The 20,078-nt window shown below is 37.5% G+C and overlaps 2 protein-coding genes across 11 annotated transcripts in view; one reads left to right on the forward strand and one right to left on the reverse strand.

Annotated features, from left to right (window-relative positions):
* Positions 1-20,078, reverse strand: part of LOC308086080 (uncharacterized protein) — a 499,718-nt gene that overhangs the window by 387,008 nt on the left and 92,632 nt on the right. The gene's annotated exons all lie outside the window — the stretch shown is intronic.
* The window catches only part of LOC308086062 (uncharacterized protein), an 82,297-nt gene that overhangs the window by 4,755 nt on the left and 57,464 nt on the right, over positions 1-20,078 (forward strand). For 4 of the 10 annotated variants that reach the window (XM_080429403.1, XM_080429405.1, XM_080429406.1 and 1 more), the window contains exons 2-9: positions 405-447; positions 847-1,001; positions 1,773-1,886; positions 3,316-3,429; positions 4,799-4,912; positions 6,287-6,400; positions 9,142-9,255; positions 12,499-12,612. In XM_080429403.1, the coding sequence (XP_080285529.1) occupies positions 865-1,001; positions 1,773-1,886; positions 3,316-3,429; positions 4,799-4,912; positions 6,287-6,400; positions 9,142-9,255; positions 12,499-12,612 (821 nt within the window). In that variant the 5' untranslated portion in view covers positions 405-447; positions 847-864. The remainder of the gene's footprint in view (positions 1-404; positions 448-846; positions 1,002-1,772; positions 1,887-3,315; positions 3,430-4,798; positions 4,913-6,286; positions 6,401-9,141; positions 9,256-12,498; positions 12,613-20,078) is intronic. The other 6 variants (XM_080429409.1, XM_080429411.1, XM_080429410.1 and 3 more) reach the window with 4 other exon arrangements.

Consider the following 20,078-nt stretch of genomic DNA (forward strand, 5'->3'; position numbering starts at 1 on the left):
GTGAAATTGGAAGAAATGAGCAGACACACAATTGAAACTGGAACACTATACAATTATAGCTGATAAATGGGTACTCTCTCCTGATTGGCTGAAATTGGCAACCCACTTGAAAATGTATGTTATGTTTATTAAAGATCTGGAGAGACATGGAGACTCCTGTTACTGAACAAACACTCTATAGCAATGATTACTATCACAATATAGAGCGATTTAACACTGTTACTGAACAAACACTCTATGATTACTATCACAATATAGAGCTATTTAACACTGTTACTGAACAAACACTCTATAGCAATGACTATCACAAAATAGAGCTTTAACCTTTTAACCAAAACATATAACGTACCTTACCTTTAACTCAATTATCATGATCACCTTTCTCTCCTCCCTCTCTTTTAAAGGTGGTCTCATTTGAGGAGATATTTGCTGGAGATATTTGACTTGGTGAGTTCTTCTTATACAATCCATGCAACTTTGTTTTATATTTTATTTTATACAAGATACTCTGATCATCTGAATCTGTCATTTTTTGTAATGCGCGTTTGCGTTTGTTCATTTAACCTATTGTGTTCATCGTGCTTTCTGATGATGGAGCGAGTTAATATGATCATAATCGTGACGCTCTATAAATGCACTGAAACCTGCTAATACGTTTTTTTGGTGAATGTTCCCCCAAGAATAGGTATGCAGGGGTTCAATTGCTATTCATAGCAGAATCAGCAGTATTTTGCTGCCGCTATACCCGCTATGCATTATGCCGACGCCATTAATTGCGCTTGGAGGTGTGCCCGTGGGCGTGCTGTTGCATTATCTGGTGTGTTGTATTGTCTGTAAACTTGACAGGTTAAATAAAGACCAAAGATGAGTGAGTCTGTGGAGAGAGAGGAGGAGGGAAGTGACAAACAGCACGTCCACAGACCAGAGCCTCCAACAGCCAGCTGTGTGTCTAAAGATGACCCTCCACACTTCAGTAATGAACCTGGACCTCCAAACTTAAAGTATGTGAATCCTCCTATACCATACACAGCACTAGAACATATACACAGCACTAGAACATGACAGCATGATAGCAGAGACCCATTTGGAACCTCTCAGTCCTCTGTATAGCTCCTAGATGAGGTTCCACAGTCTCGGGTGCCGAAAGAAGGCGACAGAAAATCTAACCGACGAGTTGAAGCAAGCGTTTAAATCACTTGTTTAGTCAGCCTGTGCCATGAGCAGTGCTGTGCATGTGGACGTGGGTTGACTGGCCAAAGGCTGTCCTAAATAAGCGATTTAAATACGATTTGCAGAAAAAGTAAGTAAGACATATGCATAGTGATCATTGCTACAGAGCGTTTGTTCGGTCTCAGGGGTCTCTCCAGCTCTTTTTTAAACAGAATATAGTACATGTTCAGGTAGGTGACAACATTTAAGCCAATCAGGAGAGAGCACTGATTTTCTGTTTAATAAAGTGCTGGAGAGACATGGGAGACTCCTTTTACTGAACAAACAGTCTGTAGCAATGAGTACTATCAGAATATAGAGCTATTTATAACTTATTTTAACCAAAGTAAGTCACTTACCCTACCTTTAATTAATGGTTGTCATTAAAACCAAACTTTTCTGCACCACGATCGCTGCACTTCTGAAATGTTCCCTGTGGACGTTGAAGTATTTTATACTTCAGAGTAATGAATTCATATAAGAGATGTTTGACTAGAAGTGTGTGTGGATTCCACATAGATTGTATGATAATATAAATAAAGTAAATCCTCTCTTTCTATCAGGGTTGATCAGCACAGATCAGGGTCTCCTGTACCCAGCTGTGTCTCCATGAAGAGTGACTGGTCTATGATTAGACCTATTAACTTCAAAGATGAACACCACTCTACTGATCACAGGTCTCAGTAAACTATAGGATCATATAGAATACAGAGAGACAGTGTAGTGTATCAGTAAACTATAGGATCATAGAATACAGAGAGACAGTGTAGTGTCTCAGTAAACTATAGGATCATATAGAATACACAGAGACAGTGTAGTGTCTCAGTAAACTATAGGATCATATAGAATACACAGAGACAGTGTAGTGTATCAGTAAACTATAGGATCATAGAATACAGAGAGACAGTGTAGTGTATCAGTAAACTATAGGATCATAGAATACAGAGAGACAGTGTAGTGTCTCAGTAAACTATAGGATCATATAGAATACACAGAGACAGTGTAGTGTATCAGTAAACTATATGATCATAGAATACAGAGAGACAGTGTAGTGTCTCAGTAAAATATAGGATCATAGAATACAGAGAGACAGTGTAGTGTCTCAGTAAAATATAGGATTTTTGTCACGATTTTTCAAAAATAGCAGATCTACAAGCTCATAGCGCGGGAGCTTGTAGAATAGAACCAAATGGACCCTTACAGGTCTGTAACTCTCAGAGTGTAAACATGGAACCAATTGGACCCTTACAGGTCTTTAACTCTTAGAGTGTACAAATGGAACCAAATGGACCCTTACAGGTCTGTAGCTCTCAGAGTGTACAAATGGAACCAAATGGACCCTTACAGGTCTGTAGCTCTCAGAGTGTACAAATGGAACCAAATGGACCCTTACGGGTCTGTAACTCTGAGAGTGTAACTAATGGAACCCAATGCACCCTTACAGGTCTGTAACTCTGAGAGTGTAACAAACAAACCAACCAACACTTGTACGTATATCAGTGGTTCTCGAGACATGTCAAGATCCCCCTAATTAATTTGCAATGTAGGCATTAGCCCTTTATCCAGAGTGACTTACAGCGAACAAGGTCAAAACATTCATAGAATGCAGAGAGACAGTGTAGTGTCTCAGTAAACTATAGGATCATAGCATACATAGAGACAGTGTAGTGTCTCAGTAAACTATAGGATCACAGAATACAGAGAGACAGTGTACTGTCTCAGTAAACTATATCATAGAATACAGAGAGACAGTGTAGTGTCTCAGTAAACTATAGGATAATAGAATACACAGAGACAGTGTAGTGTCTCACTAAACTATAGGATAATAGAATACACAGAGACAGTGTATTGTCTCAGTAAACTATAGGATCATAGAATACTGAGAGACAGTGTAGTGTTTCAGTAAACTATAGGATCATAGAATACAGAGAGACAGTGTAGTGTCTCAGTAAACTATATGATCAGAGAATACAGAGAGACAGTGTAGTGTCTCAGTAAACTATAGGTGTTGCAGTCCAGTCCATCAATAGAGACTGATGGATTCCACATGGATTGTATGATTGAATATAAAAAAAGTAAATAATGTTCATCCCTTCTTTCTATCAGGGTCCATCATCAGAGATCAGGGTCTCCTGTACCCAGCTGTGTCTCCATGAAGAGTGACCGGTCCAAGGGTGGATTTATTGACTTCAAAGATGAACACCACTCTACTGATCACAGGTCAGAATTTAAAACACACAGAAAACAACACATGATTTAGTTAATATGAAACTCTACTGAGCACAGATCATGATGTATATAATATTCTGGCTCTTAATACTTTAGTTTTGTAGTATGAACAGGTTATGAGGCTATTAATAGTGTTTATTTGCAGTTATTAATAAACTCAAAGCATCACACTGTCCAAAGTATTTGAGATACTCAGTAAACTATAGGATCATAGAATAGAGAGACAGTTTAGTGTCTCAGTAAACTATAGGATCATAGAATAAAGAGAGACAGTGCAGTGTCTCAGTAAACTATAGGATCATAGAATACAGAGAGACAGTGTTGTGTCTCAGTAAACTATAGGATCATAGAATACAGAGACAGTGTAGTGTTTCAGTAAACTATAGGATCATAGAATACAGGAGACAGTGTAGTGTCTCAGTAAACTATAGGATCATAGAATACAGAGAGACAGTGTAGTGTATCAGTAAACTATAGGATCATATAGAATACAGAGAGACAGTGTATAGTTTCTCAGTAAACTATAGGATCATAGAATACAGAGAGACAATGTAGTGTCTCAGTAAACTATAGGATCATATAGAATACAGAGAGACAGTGTATAGTTTCTCAGTAAACTATAGGATCATAGAATACAGAGAGACAATGTAGTGTCTCAGTAAACTATAGGATCATAGAATACAGAGAGACAATGTAGTGTATCAGTAAACTATAGGATCATATAGAATACAGAGAGACAGTGTAGTGTATCAGTAAACTGTAGGATCATAGAATACAGAGAGACAATGTAGTGTCTCAGTAAACTATAGGATCATATAGAATACACAGAGACAGTGTAGTGTCTCAGTAAACTATAGGATCATAGAATACAGAGACAGTGTAGTGTTTCAGTAAACTATGGGATCATAGAATACAGGAGACAGTGTAGTGTCTCAGTAAACTATAGGATCATAGAATACAGAGACAGTGTAGTGTTTCAGTAAACTATAGGATCAGAGAATACAGAGAGACAGTGTAGTGTCTCAGTAAACTATACGATCATAGAATACAGAGAGACAGTGTAGTGTCTCAGTAAACTATAGGATCATAGAATACAGAGAGACAGTGTAGTGTCTCAGTAAACTATAGGATCATAGAATACAGAGAGACAGTGTAGTGTCTCAGTAAACTATAGGATCAGAGAATACAGAGAGACAGTGTAGTGTCTCAGTAAACTATATGATCAGAGAATACAGAGAGACTGTCTCAGTAAACTATAGGTGTTGCAGTCCAGTCCATCAATAGAGACTGATGGATTCCACATGGATTGTATGATTGAATATAAATAAAGTAAATAATGTTCATCCCCTCTTTCTATCAGGGTCCATCATCAGAGATCAGGGTCTCCTGTACCCAGCTGTGTCTCCATGAAGAGTGACCGGTCCAAGGGTGGATTTATTGACTTCAAAGATGAACACCACTCTACTGATCACAGGTCAGAATTTAAAACACACAGAAAACAACACATGATTTAGTTAATATGAAACTCTACTGAGCACAGATCATGATGTATATAATATTCTGGCTCTTAATACTTTAGTTTTGTAGTATGAACAGGTTATGATGCTATTAATAGTGTTTATTTTCAGTTATTAATAAAGTCAAAGCATCACACTGTCCAAAGTATTTGAGATACTCAGTAAACTATAGGATCATAGAATAGAGAGACAGTTTAGTGTCTCAGTAAACTATAGGATCATAGAATACAGAGAGACAGTGCAGTGTCTCAGTAAACTATAGGATCATAGAATACAGAGAGACAGTGTTGTGTCTCAGTAAACTATAGGATCATAGAATACAGAGAGACAGTGTAGTGTTTCAGTAAACTATAGGATCATAGAATACAGGAGACAGTGTAGTGTCTCAGTAAACTATAGGATCATAGAATACAGAGAGACAGTGTAGTGTATCAGTAAACTATAGGATCATAGAATACAGAGAGACAATGTAGTGTCTCAGTAAACTATAGGATCATATAGAATACAGAGAGACAGTGTATAGTTTCTCAGTAAACTATAGGATCATAGAATACAGAGAGACAATGTAGTGTCTCAGTAAACTATAGGATCATAGAATACAGAGAGACAATGTAGTGTATCAGTAAACTATAGGATCATATAGAATACAGAGAGACAGTGTAGTGTATCAGTAAACTATAGGATCATAGAATACAGAGAGACAATGTAGTGTCTCAGTAAACTATAGGATCATATAGAATACACAGAGACAGTGTAGTGTCTCAGTAAACTATAGGATCATAGAATACAGAGACAGTGTAGTGTTTCAGTAAACTATAGGATCATAGAATACAGGAGACAGTGTAGTGTCTCAGTAAACTATAGGATCATAGAATACAGAGACAGTGTAGTGTTTCAGTAAACTATAGGATCAGAGAATACAGAGAGACAGTGTAGTGTCTCAGTAAACTATACGATCATAGAATACAGAGAGACAGTGTAGTGTCTCAGTAAACTATAGGATCATAGAATACAGAGAGACAGTGTAGTGTCTCAGTAAACTATAGGATCATAGAATACAGAGAGACAGTGTAGTGTCTCAGTAAACTATACGATCATAGAATACAGAGAGACAGTGTAGTGTCTCAGTAAACTATAGGATCAGAGAATACAGAGAGACAGTGTAGTGTCTCAGTAAACTATATGATCAGAGAATACAGAGAGACAGTCTAGTGTCTCAGTGAACTATAGGTGTTGCAGTCCTGTCCATCAATAGAGACTGATGGATTCCACATGAATTGTATGATTGAATATAAATAAAGTAAATCATGTTCATCCCCTCTTTCTATCAGGGTCCATCATCAGAGATCAGGGTCTCCTGTACCCAGCTGTGTCTCCATGAAGAGTGACCGGTCCAAGGGTGGATTTATAGACTTCAAAGATGAACACCACTCTACTGATCACAGGTCAGAATGTAAAACACACAGAAAACAACACATGATTTAGTTAATATGAAACTCTACTGAGCACAGATCATGATGTATATAATATTCTGGCTCTTAATACTTTAGTTTTGTAGTATGAACAGGTTATGATGCTATTAATAGTGTTTATTTTCAGTTATTAATAAACTCAAAGCATCACACTGTCCAAAGTATTTGAGATACTCAGTAAACTATAGGATCATAGAATACAGAGAGACAATGTAGTGTCTCAGTAAACTATAGGATCATATAGAATACAGAGAGACAGTGTAGTGTATCAGTAAACTATAGGATCATAGAATACAGAGAGACAATGTAGTGTCTCAGTAAACTATAGGATCATATAGAATACAGAGAGACAATGTAGTGTCTCAGTAAACTATAGGATCATAGAATACAGAGAGACAGTGTAGTGTATCAGTAAACTATAGGATCATAGAATACAGAGAGACAATGTAGTGTCTCAGTAAACTATAGGATCATAGAATACAGAGAGACAATGTAGTGCCTCAGTAAACTATAGGATCATAGAATACAGAGAGACAGTGTAGTGTCTCAGTAAACTATAGGATCATAGAATACAGAGAGACAGTGTAGTGTCTCAGTAAAATATAGGATTTTTGTCACGATTTTTCAAAAATAGCAGATCTACAAGCTCATAGCGCGGGAGCTTGTAGAATAGAACCAAATGGACCCTTACAGGTCTGTAACTCTCAGAGTGTAAACATGGAACCAATTGGACCCTTACAGGTCTGTAACTCTCCGAGTGTACAAATGGAACCAAATGATCCCTTACAGGTCTGTAGCTCTCAGAGTGTACAAATGGAACCAAATGGACCCTTACGGGTCTGTAACTCTGAGAGTGTACAAATGGAACCAAATGGACCCTTACGGGTCTGTAACTCTGAGAGTGTACAAATGGAACGAAATGTACCATTACAGGTCTGTAACTCTCAGAGTGTACAAATGGAACCAAATGGACCCTTACGGGTCTGTAACTCTGAGAGTGTACAAATGGAACCAAATGGACCCTTACGGGTCTGTAACTCTGAGAGTGTACAAATGGAACGAAATGTACCATTACAGGTCTGTAACTCTCAGAGTGTACAAATGGAACCAAATGGACCCTTACAGGTCTGTAGCTCTCAGAGTGTACAAATGGAACCAAATGGACCCTTACAGGTCTGTAACTCTGAGAGTGTAACTAATGGAACCAAATGCACCCTTACAGGTCTGTAACTCTGAGAGTGTAACAAACAAACCAACCAACACTTGTACGTATATCAGTGGTTCTCGAGACATGTCAAGATCCCCCTAATTAATTTGCAATGTAGGCATTAGCCCTTTATCCAGAGTGACTTACAGCGAACAAGGTCAAAACATTCATAGAATACATAGAGACAGTGTAGTGTCTCAGTAAACTATAGGATCATAGCATACATAGAGACAGTGTAGTGTCTCAGTAAACTATAGGATCATAGCATACATAGAGACAGTGTAGTGTCTCAGTAAACTATAGGATCATAGCATACATAGAGACAGTGTAGCGTCTCAGTAAACTATAGGATCATAGCATACATAGAGACAGTGTAATGTCTCAGTAAACTATAGGATCATAGCATACATAGAGACAGTGTAATGTCTCAGTAAACTATAGGATCATAGAATACAGAGAGACAGTTTAGTGTATCAGTAAACTATAGGATCAGATAATACAGAGAGACAATGTAGTGTATCAGTAAACTATAGGATCATAGAATACAGAGAGACAGTTTAGTGTATCAGTAAACTATAGGATCAGAGAATACAGAGAGACAGTGCAGTGTCTCAGTAAACTATAGGATCATATAGAATACACAGAAACAGTGTAGTGTATCAGTAAACTATAGGATCATAGAATACAGAGAGACAGTGTAGTGTATCAGTAAACTATAGGATCATAGAATACAGAGAGACAGTGTAGTGTATCAGTAAACTATAGGATCATAGAATACAGAGAGACAGTTTAGTGTTTCAGTAAACTATAGGATCATAGAATACAGAGAGACAGTGTAGTGTCCCAGTAAACTATAGGATCATAGAATACAGAGAGACAGTGTAGTGTCTCAGTAAACTATAGGATCATAGAATACAGGAGACAGTGTAGTGTCTCAGTAAACTATAGGATCATAGAATACAGAGACAGTGTAGTGTTTCAGTAAACTATAGGATCATAGAATACAGAGAGACAGTGTAGTGTCTCAGTAAACTATAGGATCATAGAATACAGAGAGACAGTGTAGTGTCCCAGTAAACTATAGGATCATAGAATACAGAGAGACAGTGTAGTGTCCCAGTAAACTATAGGATCATAGAATACAGAGAGACAGTGTAGTGTCTCAGTAAACTATAGGATCATAGAATACAGAGATACAGTTTAGTGTCTCAGTAAACTATAGGATCATAGAATACAGAGAGACAGTGTAGTTTCTCAGTAAACTATAGGATCATAGAATACAGAGAGACAGTGTAGTGTCTCACTAAACTATAGGATCATAGAATACAGAGATACAGTTTAGTGTCTCAGTAAACTATATGATCAGAGAATACAGAGAGACAGTCTAGTGTCTCAGTAAACTATAGGTGTTACAGTCCAGTCCATCAATAGAGACTGATGGATTCCACATGGATTGTATGATTGAATATAAATAAAGTAAATAATGTTCATCCCCTCTTTCTATCAGGGTCCATCATCAGAGATCAGGGTCTCCTGTACCCAGCTGTGTCTCCATGAAGAGTGACCGGTCCAAGGGTGGATTTATTGACTTCAAAGATGAACACCACTCTACTGATTACAGGTCAGAATGTAAAACACACAGAAAACAACACATGATTTAGTTAATATGAAACTCTACTGAGCACAGATCTTGATGTACATAATATTCTGGCTCTTAAAACTTTAGTCTTGTAGTATTAACAGGTTATGATGCTATTAATAGTGTTTATTTTCAGTTCTTAATAAATTCAAAGCATCACACTGTCCAAAGTATTTGAGATACTCAGTAAACTATAGGATCATATAATAGAGAGACAGTTTAGTGTTTCAGTAAACTATAGGATCATAGAATACAGAGAGACAGTGTAGTGTCTCAGTAAACTATAGGATCATAGAATGCAGAGAGACAATGTAGTGTTTCAGTAAACTATAGGATCATAGAATGCAGAGAGACAATGTAGTGTTTCAGTAAACTATAGGATCATAGAATACAGAGAGACAGTGTAGTGTCTCAGTAAACTATAGGATCATAGAATGCAGAGAGACAATGTAGTGTTTCAGTAAACTATAGGATCATAGAATACAGAGAGACAGTGCAGTGTCTCAGTAAACTATAGGATCATAGAATACAGAGAGACAGTGTAGTGTCTCAGTAAACTATAGGATCATATAGAATACAGAGAGACAGTGCAGTGTCTCAGTAAACTATAGGATCATAGAATACAGAGAGACAGTGTAGTGTCTCAGTAAACTATAGGATCATAGAATACAGAGAGACAGTGTAGTGTATCAGTAAACTATAGGATCATATAATAGAGAGACAGTTTAGTGTTTCAGTAAACTATAGGATCATAGAATACAGAGTGACAGTGCAGTGTCTCAGTAAACTATAGGATCATAGAATACAGAGAGACAGTGTAGTGTCTCAGTAAACTATAGGATCATATAGAATACAGAGAGACAGTGTAGTGTCTCAGTAAACTATAGGATCATAGAATACAGAGAGACAGTGTAGTGTATCAGTAAACTATAGGATCATAGAATACAGAGAGACAATGTAGTGTCTCAGTAAACTATAGGATCATAGAATACAGAGAGACAATGTAGTGCCTCAGTAAACTATAGGATCATAGAATACAGAGAGACAGTGTAGTGTCTCAGTAAACTATAGGATCATAGAATACAGAGAGACAGTGTAGTGTCTCAGTAAAATATAGGATTTTTGTCACGATTTTTCAAAAATAGCAGATCTACAAGCTCATAGCGCGGGAGCTTGTAGAATAGAACCAAATGGACCCTTACAGGTCTGTAACTCTCAGAGTGTAAACATGGAACCAATTGGACCCTTACAGGTCTGTAACTCTCCGAGTGTACAAATGGAACCAAATGATCCCTTACAGGTCTGTAGCTCTCAGAGTGTACAAATGGAACCAAATGGACCCTTACGGGTCTGTAACTCTGAGAGTGTACAAATGGAACCAAATGGACCCTTACGGGTCTGTAACTCTGAGAGTGTACAAATGGAACGAAATGTACCATTACAGGTCTGTAACTCTCAGAGTGTACAAATGGAACCAAATGGACCCTTACGGGTCTGTAACTCTGAGAGTGTACAAATGGAACCAAATGGACCCTTACGGGTCTGTAACTCTGAGAGTGTACAAATGGAACGAAATGTACCATTACAGGTCTGTAACTCTCAGAGTGTACAAATGGAACCAAATGGACCCTTACAGGTCTGTAGCTCTCAGAGTGTACAAATGGAACCAAATGGACCCTTACAGGTCTGTAACTCTGAGAGTGTAACTAATGGAACCAAATGCACCCTTACAGGTCTGTAACTCTGAGAGTGTAACAAACAAACCAACCAACACTTGTACGTATATCAGTGGTTCTCGAGACATGTCAAGATCCCCCTAATTAATTTGCAATGTAGGCATTAGCCCTTTATCCAGAGTGACTTACAGCGAACAAGGTCAAAACATTCATAGAATACATAGAGACAGTGTAGTGTCTCAGTAAACTATAGGATCATAGCATACATAGAGACAGTGTAGTGTCTCAGTAAACTATAGGATCATAGCATACATAGAGACAGTGTAGTGTCTCAGTAAACTATAGGATCATAGCATACATAGAGACAGTGTAGCGTCTCAGTAAACTATAGGATCATAGCATACATAGAGACAGTGTAATGTCTCAGTAAACTATAGGATCATAGCATACATAGAGACAGTGTAATGTCTCAGTAAACTATAGGATCATAGCATACATAGAGACAGTGTAATGTCTCAGTAAACTATAGGATCATAGAATACAGAGAGACAGTTTAGTGTATCAGTAAACTATAGGATCAGATAATACAGAGAGACAATGTAGTGTATCAGTAAACTATAGGATCATAGAATACAGAGAGACAGTTTAGTGTATCAGTAAACTATAGGATCAGAGAATACAGAGAGACAGTGCAGTGTCTCAGTAAACTATAGGATCATATAGAATACACAGAAACAGTGTAGTGTATCAGTAAACTATAGGATCATAGAATACAGAGAGACAGTGTAGTGTATCAGTAAACTATAGGATCATAGAATACAGAGAGACAGTTTAGTGTTTCAGTAAACTATAGGATCATAGAATACAGAGAGACAGTGTAGTGTCCCAGTAAACTATAGGATCATAGAATACAGAGAGACAGTGTAGTGTCTCAGTAAACTATAGGATCATAGAATACAGGAGACAGTGTAGTGTCTCAGTAAACTATAGGATCATAGAATACAGAGACAGTGTAGTGTTTCAGTAAACTATAGGATCATAGAATACAGAGAGACAGTGTAGTGTCTCAGTAAACTATAGGATCATAGAATACAGAGAGACAGTGTAGTGTCCCAGTAAACTATAGGATCATAGAATACAGAGAGACAGTGTAGTGTCCCAGTAAACTATAGGATCATAGAATACAGAGAGACAGTGTAGTGTCTCAGTAAACTATAGGATCATAGAATACAGAGATACAGTTTAGTGTCTCAGTAAACTATAGGATCATAGAATACAGAGAGACAGTGTAGTTTCTCAGTAAACTATAGGATCATAGAATACAGAGAGACAGTGTAGTGTCTCACTAAACTATAGGATCATAGAATACAGAGATACAGTTTAGTGTCTCAGTAAACTATATGATCAGAGAATACAGAGAGACAGTCTAGTGTCTCAGTAAACTATAGGTGTTACAGTCCAGTCCATCAATAGAGACTGATGGATTCCACATGGATTGTATGATTGAATATAAATAAAGTAAATAATGTTCATCCCCTCTTTCTATCAGGGTCCATCATCAGAGATCAGGGTCTCCTGTACCCAGCTGTGTCTCCATGAAGAGTGACCGGTCCAAGGGTGGATTTATTGACTTCAAAGATGAACACCACTCTACTGATTACAGGTCAGAATGTAAAACACACAGAAAACAACACATGATTTAGTTAATATGAAACTCTACTGAGCACAGATCTTGATGTACATAATATTCTGGCTCTTAAAACTTTAGTCTTGTAGTATTAACAGGTTATGATGCTATTAATAGTGTTTATTTTCAGTTCTTAATAAATTCAAAGCATCACACTGTCCAAAGTATTTGAGATACTCAGTAAACTATAGGATCATATAATAGAGAGACAGTTTAGTGTTTCAGTAAACTATAGGATCATAGAATACAGAGAGACAGTGTAGTGTCTCAGTAAACTATAGGATCATAGAATGCAGAGAGACAATGTAGTGTTTCAGTAAACTATAGGATCATAGAATGCAGAGAGACAATGTAGTGTTTCAGTAAACTATAGGATCATAGAATACAGAGAGACAGTGTAGTGTCTCAGTAAACTATAGGATCATAGAATGCAGAGAGACAATGTAGTGTTTCAGTAAACTATAGGATCATAGAATACAGAGAGACAGTGCAGTGTCTCAGTAAACTATAGGATCATAGAATACAGAGAGACGTCTCAGTAAACTATAGGATCATATAGAATACAGAGAGACAGTGCAGTGTCTCAGTAAACTAGGATCATAGAATACAGAGAGACAGTGTAGTGTCTCAGTAAACTATAGGATCATAGAATACAGAGAGACAGTGTAGTGTATCAGTAAACTATAGGATCATATAATAGAGAGACAGTTTAGTGTTTCAGTAAACTATAGGATCATAGAATACAGAGTGACAGTGCAGTGTCTCAGTAAACTATAGGATCATAGAATACAGAGAGACAGTGTAGTGTCTCAGTAAACTATAGGATCATATAGAATACAGAGAGACAGTGTAGTGTCTCAGTAAACTATAGGATCATATAATACAGAGAGACAGTGTAGTGTATCAGTAAACTATAGGATCATAGAATACAGAGAGACAATGTAGTGTCTCAGTAAACTATAGGATCATATAGAATACAGAGAGACAGTGTAGTTTCTCAGTAAACTATAGGATCATAGAATACAGAGAGACAATGTAGTGTCTCAGTAAACTATAGGATCATAGAATACAGAGAGACAATAGTGTCTCAGTAAACTATAGGATCATATAGAATACAGAGAGACAGTGTAGTGTATCAGTAAACTATAGGATCATAGAATACAGAGAGACAGTGTAGTGTCTCAGTAAACTATAGGATCATATAGAATACACAGAAACAGTGTAGTTTATCAGTAAACTATAGGATCATAGAATACAGAGAGACAGTGTAGTGTCTCAGTAAACTATAGGATCATAGAATACAGGAGACAGTGTAGTGCCTCAGTAAACTATAGGATCATAGAATACAGAAACAGTGTAGTGTTTCAGTAAACTATAGGATCATAGAATACAGGAGACAGTGTAGTGTCTCAGTAAACTATAGGATCATAGAATACAGAAACAGTGTAGTGTTTCAGTAAACTATAGGATCATAGAATACAGAGAGACAGTGTAGTGTCTCAGTAAACTATAGGATCATAGAATACAGAGAGACAGTGTATTGTATCAGTAAACTATAGGATCATAGAATACAAAGAGACAGTGTAGTGTATCAGTAAAATATAGGATTTTTGTCACGATTTTTCAAAAATAGCAGATCTACAAGCTCATAGCGCGGGAGCTTGTAGAATAGAACCAAATGGACCCTTACAGGTCTGTAACTCTCAGAGTGTAAACATGGAACCAATTGGACCCTTACAGGTCTGTAACTCTCAGAGTGTACAAATGGAACCAAATGGACCCTTACAGGTCTGTAACACTCAGAGTGTACAAATGGAACCAAATGGACCCTTACAGGTCTGTAGCTCTCAGAGTGTACAAATGGAACCAAATGGACCCTTACAGTTCTATAACTCTGAGCGTGTAACTAATGGAACCAAATGCACCCTTACAGGTCTGTAACTCTGAGAGTGTAACAAACAAACCAACCAACACTTGTACGTATATCAGTGGTTCTCGAGACATGTCAAGATCCCCCTAATTAATTTGCATTGTAGGCATTAGCCCTTTATCCAGAGTGACTTACAGCGAACAAGGTCAAAACATTCATAGAATGCAGAGAGACAGTGTAGTGTCTCAGTAAACTATAGGATCATAGCATACATAGAGACAGTGTAGTGTATCAGTAAACTATAGGATCATAGCATACATAGAGACAGTGTAATGTCTCAGTAAACTATAGGATCATAGAATACAGAGAGACAGTGTAATGTCTCAGTAAACTATAGGATCATAGAATAAAGAGAGACAGTGTAATGTCTCTGTAAACTATAGGATCATAGAATACAGAGAGACAGTGTAATGTCTCAGTAAACTATAGGATCATAGAATAAAGATAGACAGTGTAGTGTCTCTGTAAACTATATGATCAGAGAATACAGAGAGACAGTGTAGTGTCTCAGCAAACTATATGATCAGAGAATACAGAGAGACAGTGTAGTGTCTCAGTAAACTATAGGATCATAGAATACATAGAGACAGTGTATTGTCTCAGTAAACTATAGGATCATAGAATACATAGAGACAGTGTAGTGTCTCTGTAAACTATAGGATCATAGAATACAGAGAGACAGTAGTGTCTCAGTAAACTATAGGATCATAGAATACAGAGAGACAGTGTAGTGTCTCAGTAAACTATAGGATCACAGAATAAAGAGAGACAGTAGTGTCTCAGTAAACTATAGGATCATAGAATACAGAGAGACAGTGTAGTGTATCCGTAAACTATAGGATCATAGAATACAGAGAGACAAAATAGTGTCTCAGTAAACTATAGGATCATAGAATACAGAGAGACTGTGTAGTGTATCAGTAAACTATAGGATCATAGAATACAGAGAGACAGTGTAGTGTCTCAGTAAACTATAGGATCATAGAATACAGAGAGACAGTGTAGTGTCTCAGTAAACTATAGGATCATAGAATACAGAGAGACATGTGTAGTGTCTCAGTAAACTATACGATCATAGAATACAGAGAGACAGTGTAGTGTCTCAGTAAACTATAGGATTATAGAATACAGAGAGACAGTGTAGTGTCTCAGTAAACTATAGGATCATAGTATACAGAGAGACAGTGTACTGTGTCAGTAAACTATAGGATCAGATAATACAGAGAGACAGTGTAGTGTCTCAGTAAACTATACGATCATAGAATACAGAGAGACAGTGTAGTGTCTCAGTAAACTATAGGATCATAGAATACAGAGATACAGTTTAGTGTCTCAGTAAACTATAGGATCATAGAATACAGAGAGACAGTGTAGTGTCTCAGTAAACTATAGGATCAGAGAATACAGAGAGACAGTCTAGTGTCTCAGTAAACTATACTGCCCTGCCAAGGTAAAGTGCAGTAATTACGGGAAAATAAATCACTGAAAATGGGTTTAGAAGTGATTCAACTGGTCAGCCAAATGAGATATCGGCATATAAGTGATATTACACTAATTTTACATCTGTTCTTGAGGTAATTGTTTATCCCCCAAAATCACAAAGGCTAATTTGACCTTTGGGATACACAAATAAGTCAGTGTGTCCAAAAACGTAGTTACTGCACTTTACCTTGGCAGGGCAGTATTAGGCGGGTGCAGATATGGTTTGACCCCAAAAAAATTGGAACAAAAGGTTTCTCAATGGTTTATTGTAGTATCAGGAGTACTTAATAACATATCAAAAGTCTACCAAAATCGGACCACTAGAAATGTAAAATTTTCAAGATGGCCGCCTTCCTTAAAAGACCATTACTCCTCCATTATTCATCCTAGACAAGTAATTTTGTGATTATAAGTACAATTATGTATTGATAACGATAAGTACAATTATGTATAAAAAAATTGGTTATAAGGGTATTTATGTAAAGAATTAAGAAACATTTCTCCTTTTCCACGTGACATAATGCCCAGCATTGGTGATTTTACTTGTAATTCAAATTCTGTTGAAGCTTTCAACAATTTATTTTGGGAATAAATGCATTATTACTGCGTGGTACTGAAATTAGTGAAAACAGGGCCACCGCGTGAAAGCTCAGTACCGCTAACCCCTAACTTTTTTCTTTCATGCTTTTGTATTTTATAGTTTTTTATTTATTTATTTATTTATTTATTTTTTTTTGTATTTATTTTTTTCTTTTCTTGTGTCTCCAGAGGAGGTAGGAGTTTCAAAGTGTGTTTCTGGTTTTATAACAATCAGAGGTTTATGCACAACCGTTACTGTGGTTTATATTACCTATCTGCTACCGGGATTCTGATTTAACGCTGATTCTGTATTGTATAATAGAGGTGCCAGTCGGGCAGAACCTGGTCAGGCCTAGCTCTTACTTTGAGGATATACTGTATGTACGGTACCTCAGGCCTAGGAGGTAAGGTGTTGGGCTCTGCAGCTTTATTTGATCAAACTTTTAATGACGTTTGGTGATGTTTTAGTCATTCAGTCCTATAAGCTGAACTGGTGTCTCTCTGCCATCTTGTTTAGACAGGGTGACACTCGCCGATGTGCATGTCGGCGTCATCTTGTTTTGACAAGGGGAAGTTAACGGTTGTGCGTGTGGGTACATATGAAACATCGTCTGCTCTCACGAGAGCAGAGGATGTGGTCACAAAGAAGGCTGTAAGTCCCGTCTAGCACTGAGAAATGACAGATGTTGAAACCGTCAACCTAACCACATGCCTTACAAACAACACCTGCCTCTCTGCAACCACCATCTCTGCAGGCATGGATGCCTATCTATGTTGGGTGGGTAGGGTACTCAACAACAAGTCAGACACACATCAACCAAGTTTTAACCCCTTAATCAGAAATACCTGATGAATGTCAGTTGGCAATAAAATACTTGTCATATCACCAGATGTTACTTATGATCTTTTGAAAGAAATATGTGTAATCACTGTAATCAAAATGCCCTTCATGACCTTCGTTACTCTATGCATTCAATTTATGTATTATTATTTTTTAGAACAGATGGCCTCAGTTTAAAGTTAGCTCCATGTCCTAATCTTTGAAGTTGAATGTTATTGTATCTTGACAAAAAAGGTCACGGTTGATGGCCTTGGATCTGAGAATTTGTACCGAATAGATTTTCTTTATCACCAAAGTACATGAAGAACTGGAATATAATTAATGTGATCTGAGTGCAGCTCATGTGTGACTCCTGTTATTTCCTCATGAGAAAATAATAATCTTCTGAGGCAGGTTCACGCTGGTCCCGAGGAAGACTAAGCTAGTAACTCCCATCATGATTACTATCATTGACTATGCAGATGATATTTCCCGAGTCTCGGACACAGCAGAGAATGTAAGGGAACTACTACTGGCAGTAGAAATGGAGTTCAGGAAGATCGGCCTCAAGCTCAATGCCAAGAAAACTAAAGTATTGGTATTTAACACAGAGGACATCATTGCCACTGCCGACGGGACAGTGCTCGAGGTAGTCAAGGACTTCAAAGGACTTTTACTTTTAGTAGTACTTTAAGTATTTTTAAAAGCATGTACTTTTGAATACTTAAGTATATTTAAAAGCAATTACTTTTTTACTCTTACTTGAGTAACATTTTGACTGAGCTACTTTTACTTGTAGTGGAGAAAATTTGACCAGTAATATCTGCACTCAAGTACTGGGGTTGAGTCCTTCGTCCACCTCTGTTCCCAGTCTAACCGAACCTGAACATGACAGGACGGTGGGCGATATGAATAGATGTTTTTGTCTGGGTTTCTGGGAATCTGCTGGTCCATCTTCCATACTAGGTGGGTGCAGATATGGTTTGACCCAAAAAAAAATTGAACAAAAGGTTTCTCAATGGTTTATTGTAGTATCAGGTGTACTTAATAACATATCAAAAGTCTACCAAAATCGGACCACTAGAAATGTAAAATTGTCAAGATGGCCGCCGCCAGTTCCTTAAAAGACCATTACTCCATTATTCATCAGTATAATTACAGAGAGACAGTAATTTTGGTGTCTAACCCTATGTTTTGGTGATCTAGAAATCCAATTAGCTTATATAAATTATAGTGAAGTGATTATAAGTACAATTATGTATTGATAAGTACAATTATGTATTAAAAAATTGGTTATAAGGGTATTTATGTAAAGAATTAAGAAACTTGTCCAATATAAATGGACATTTCTCCTTTTCCACGTGACATAACGCCCAGCATTGGTGATTTTACTTATAATTAAAATTCTGTTGAAGCTTTCAACAATGTATTTTGGGAATAAATGCATTATTACTGCGTGGTACTGTGAAATTAGTCAAAACAGGGCCGCCGCGTGAAGGCTCAGTACCGCTAACCCCTATTTTTTTTTACTTTTTTCTTTCATGCTTTTGTATTTTATATTGTTTTTGTATTTTTTGTATTTTCTTTAAATATTTGTTTGTATTTTTCTTTTCTTTTCTCTTTTTCTTGGATCCACACCAGATTTACAATGAGTTATCACACTCTTCCTCCCATAAAGGTTGATTATGCGGATTCTCACAATTCTCGACTTGACATGGTCCACAAGCAGGCATACATGGCAGTCCGTATTGTCTGCTACTACACTGTTATGTTTGGCAGGCAGTTTTGCAATTACAGTGGACCATATGCAGGAGGCTTTCTGGGGCAGCAGTTTTATTGGTCATAACTGGCACAAAGTGATTGTCCTCCAATCTCCATCCCCAATCCACCGGATTCATGTCACTCTCCATTTCAGTCCACACCATGATCTGGTAATAAACTCTTTGGCAGTGATATTTAGTCGAGGACTCTGTTGGAGGGAGATGTTCTGGGTTGACAAATGATTTGGCAGACACAATTTTCTTGCTAAGAAGTTTGTAGCGCAAAGATGAAAGTGAATCTGTATTCTTGCCACCAAACATAACTGCCATTGCCTTGCTCCCAAGGTCCTCTACCACATTTTTTGCTTGATTTGGGAGCAGAAACCCATTCGCACAGGTCTGGATGGTTGATTGACCCTTCACAAGTTTCTGGAACGCTGACATTTTGCCAACACCAAAACTGCGTGACGTTGTATCACATCCCGTGAAAGCATGAATAAACAGCAACTGAGAACACAAGTCTCTACCCAGGACTTGTTTCATCTCGCTGATGTCATACACTTTAGGAACTTTGGATTTGTCCGAACGAAAATAGAGGCCTCTATTGTTCTTCTCAGCATAGTAGAGAAGAAGAACGAGCAAGTCTGTATCTTCCCCTATCAAGGTTGTGGGCTGATGTTGTGACGCCTTGATTGCAACCTTGACAATGTCCACGTCTGTATCCCCTGGTGCATTGATAACAGTGCAGCCCTTCTGCAGTTCCTCAGTCACAAGCTTAATAAGTCCTTGTTTGTTACAAGATCTGGATAGGAAGTCATCCTTTCTTCCCACAAACTCAGTTTGTGCAGTGAAGCTAACGATTGGGTGGGTG

The sequence above is a fragment of the Gymnoscopelus braueri genome (assembly GCF_963280865.1).
Source record: "Gymnoscopelus braueri genome assembly, chromosome: 5".
In the NCBI taxonomy this organism is placed as follows: Eukaryota; Metazoa; Chordata; class Actinopteri; order Myctophiformes; family Myctophidae; genus Gymnoscopelus; species Gymnoscopelus braueri.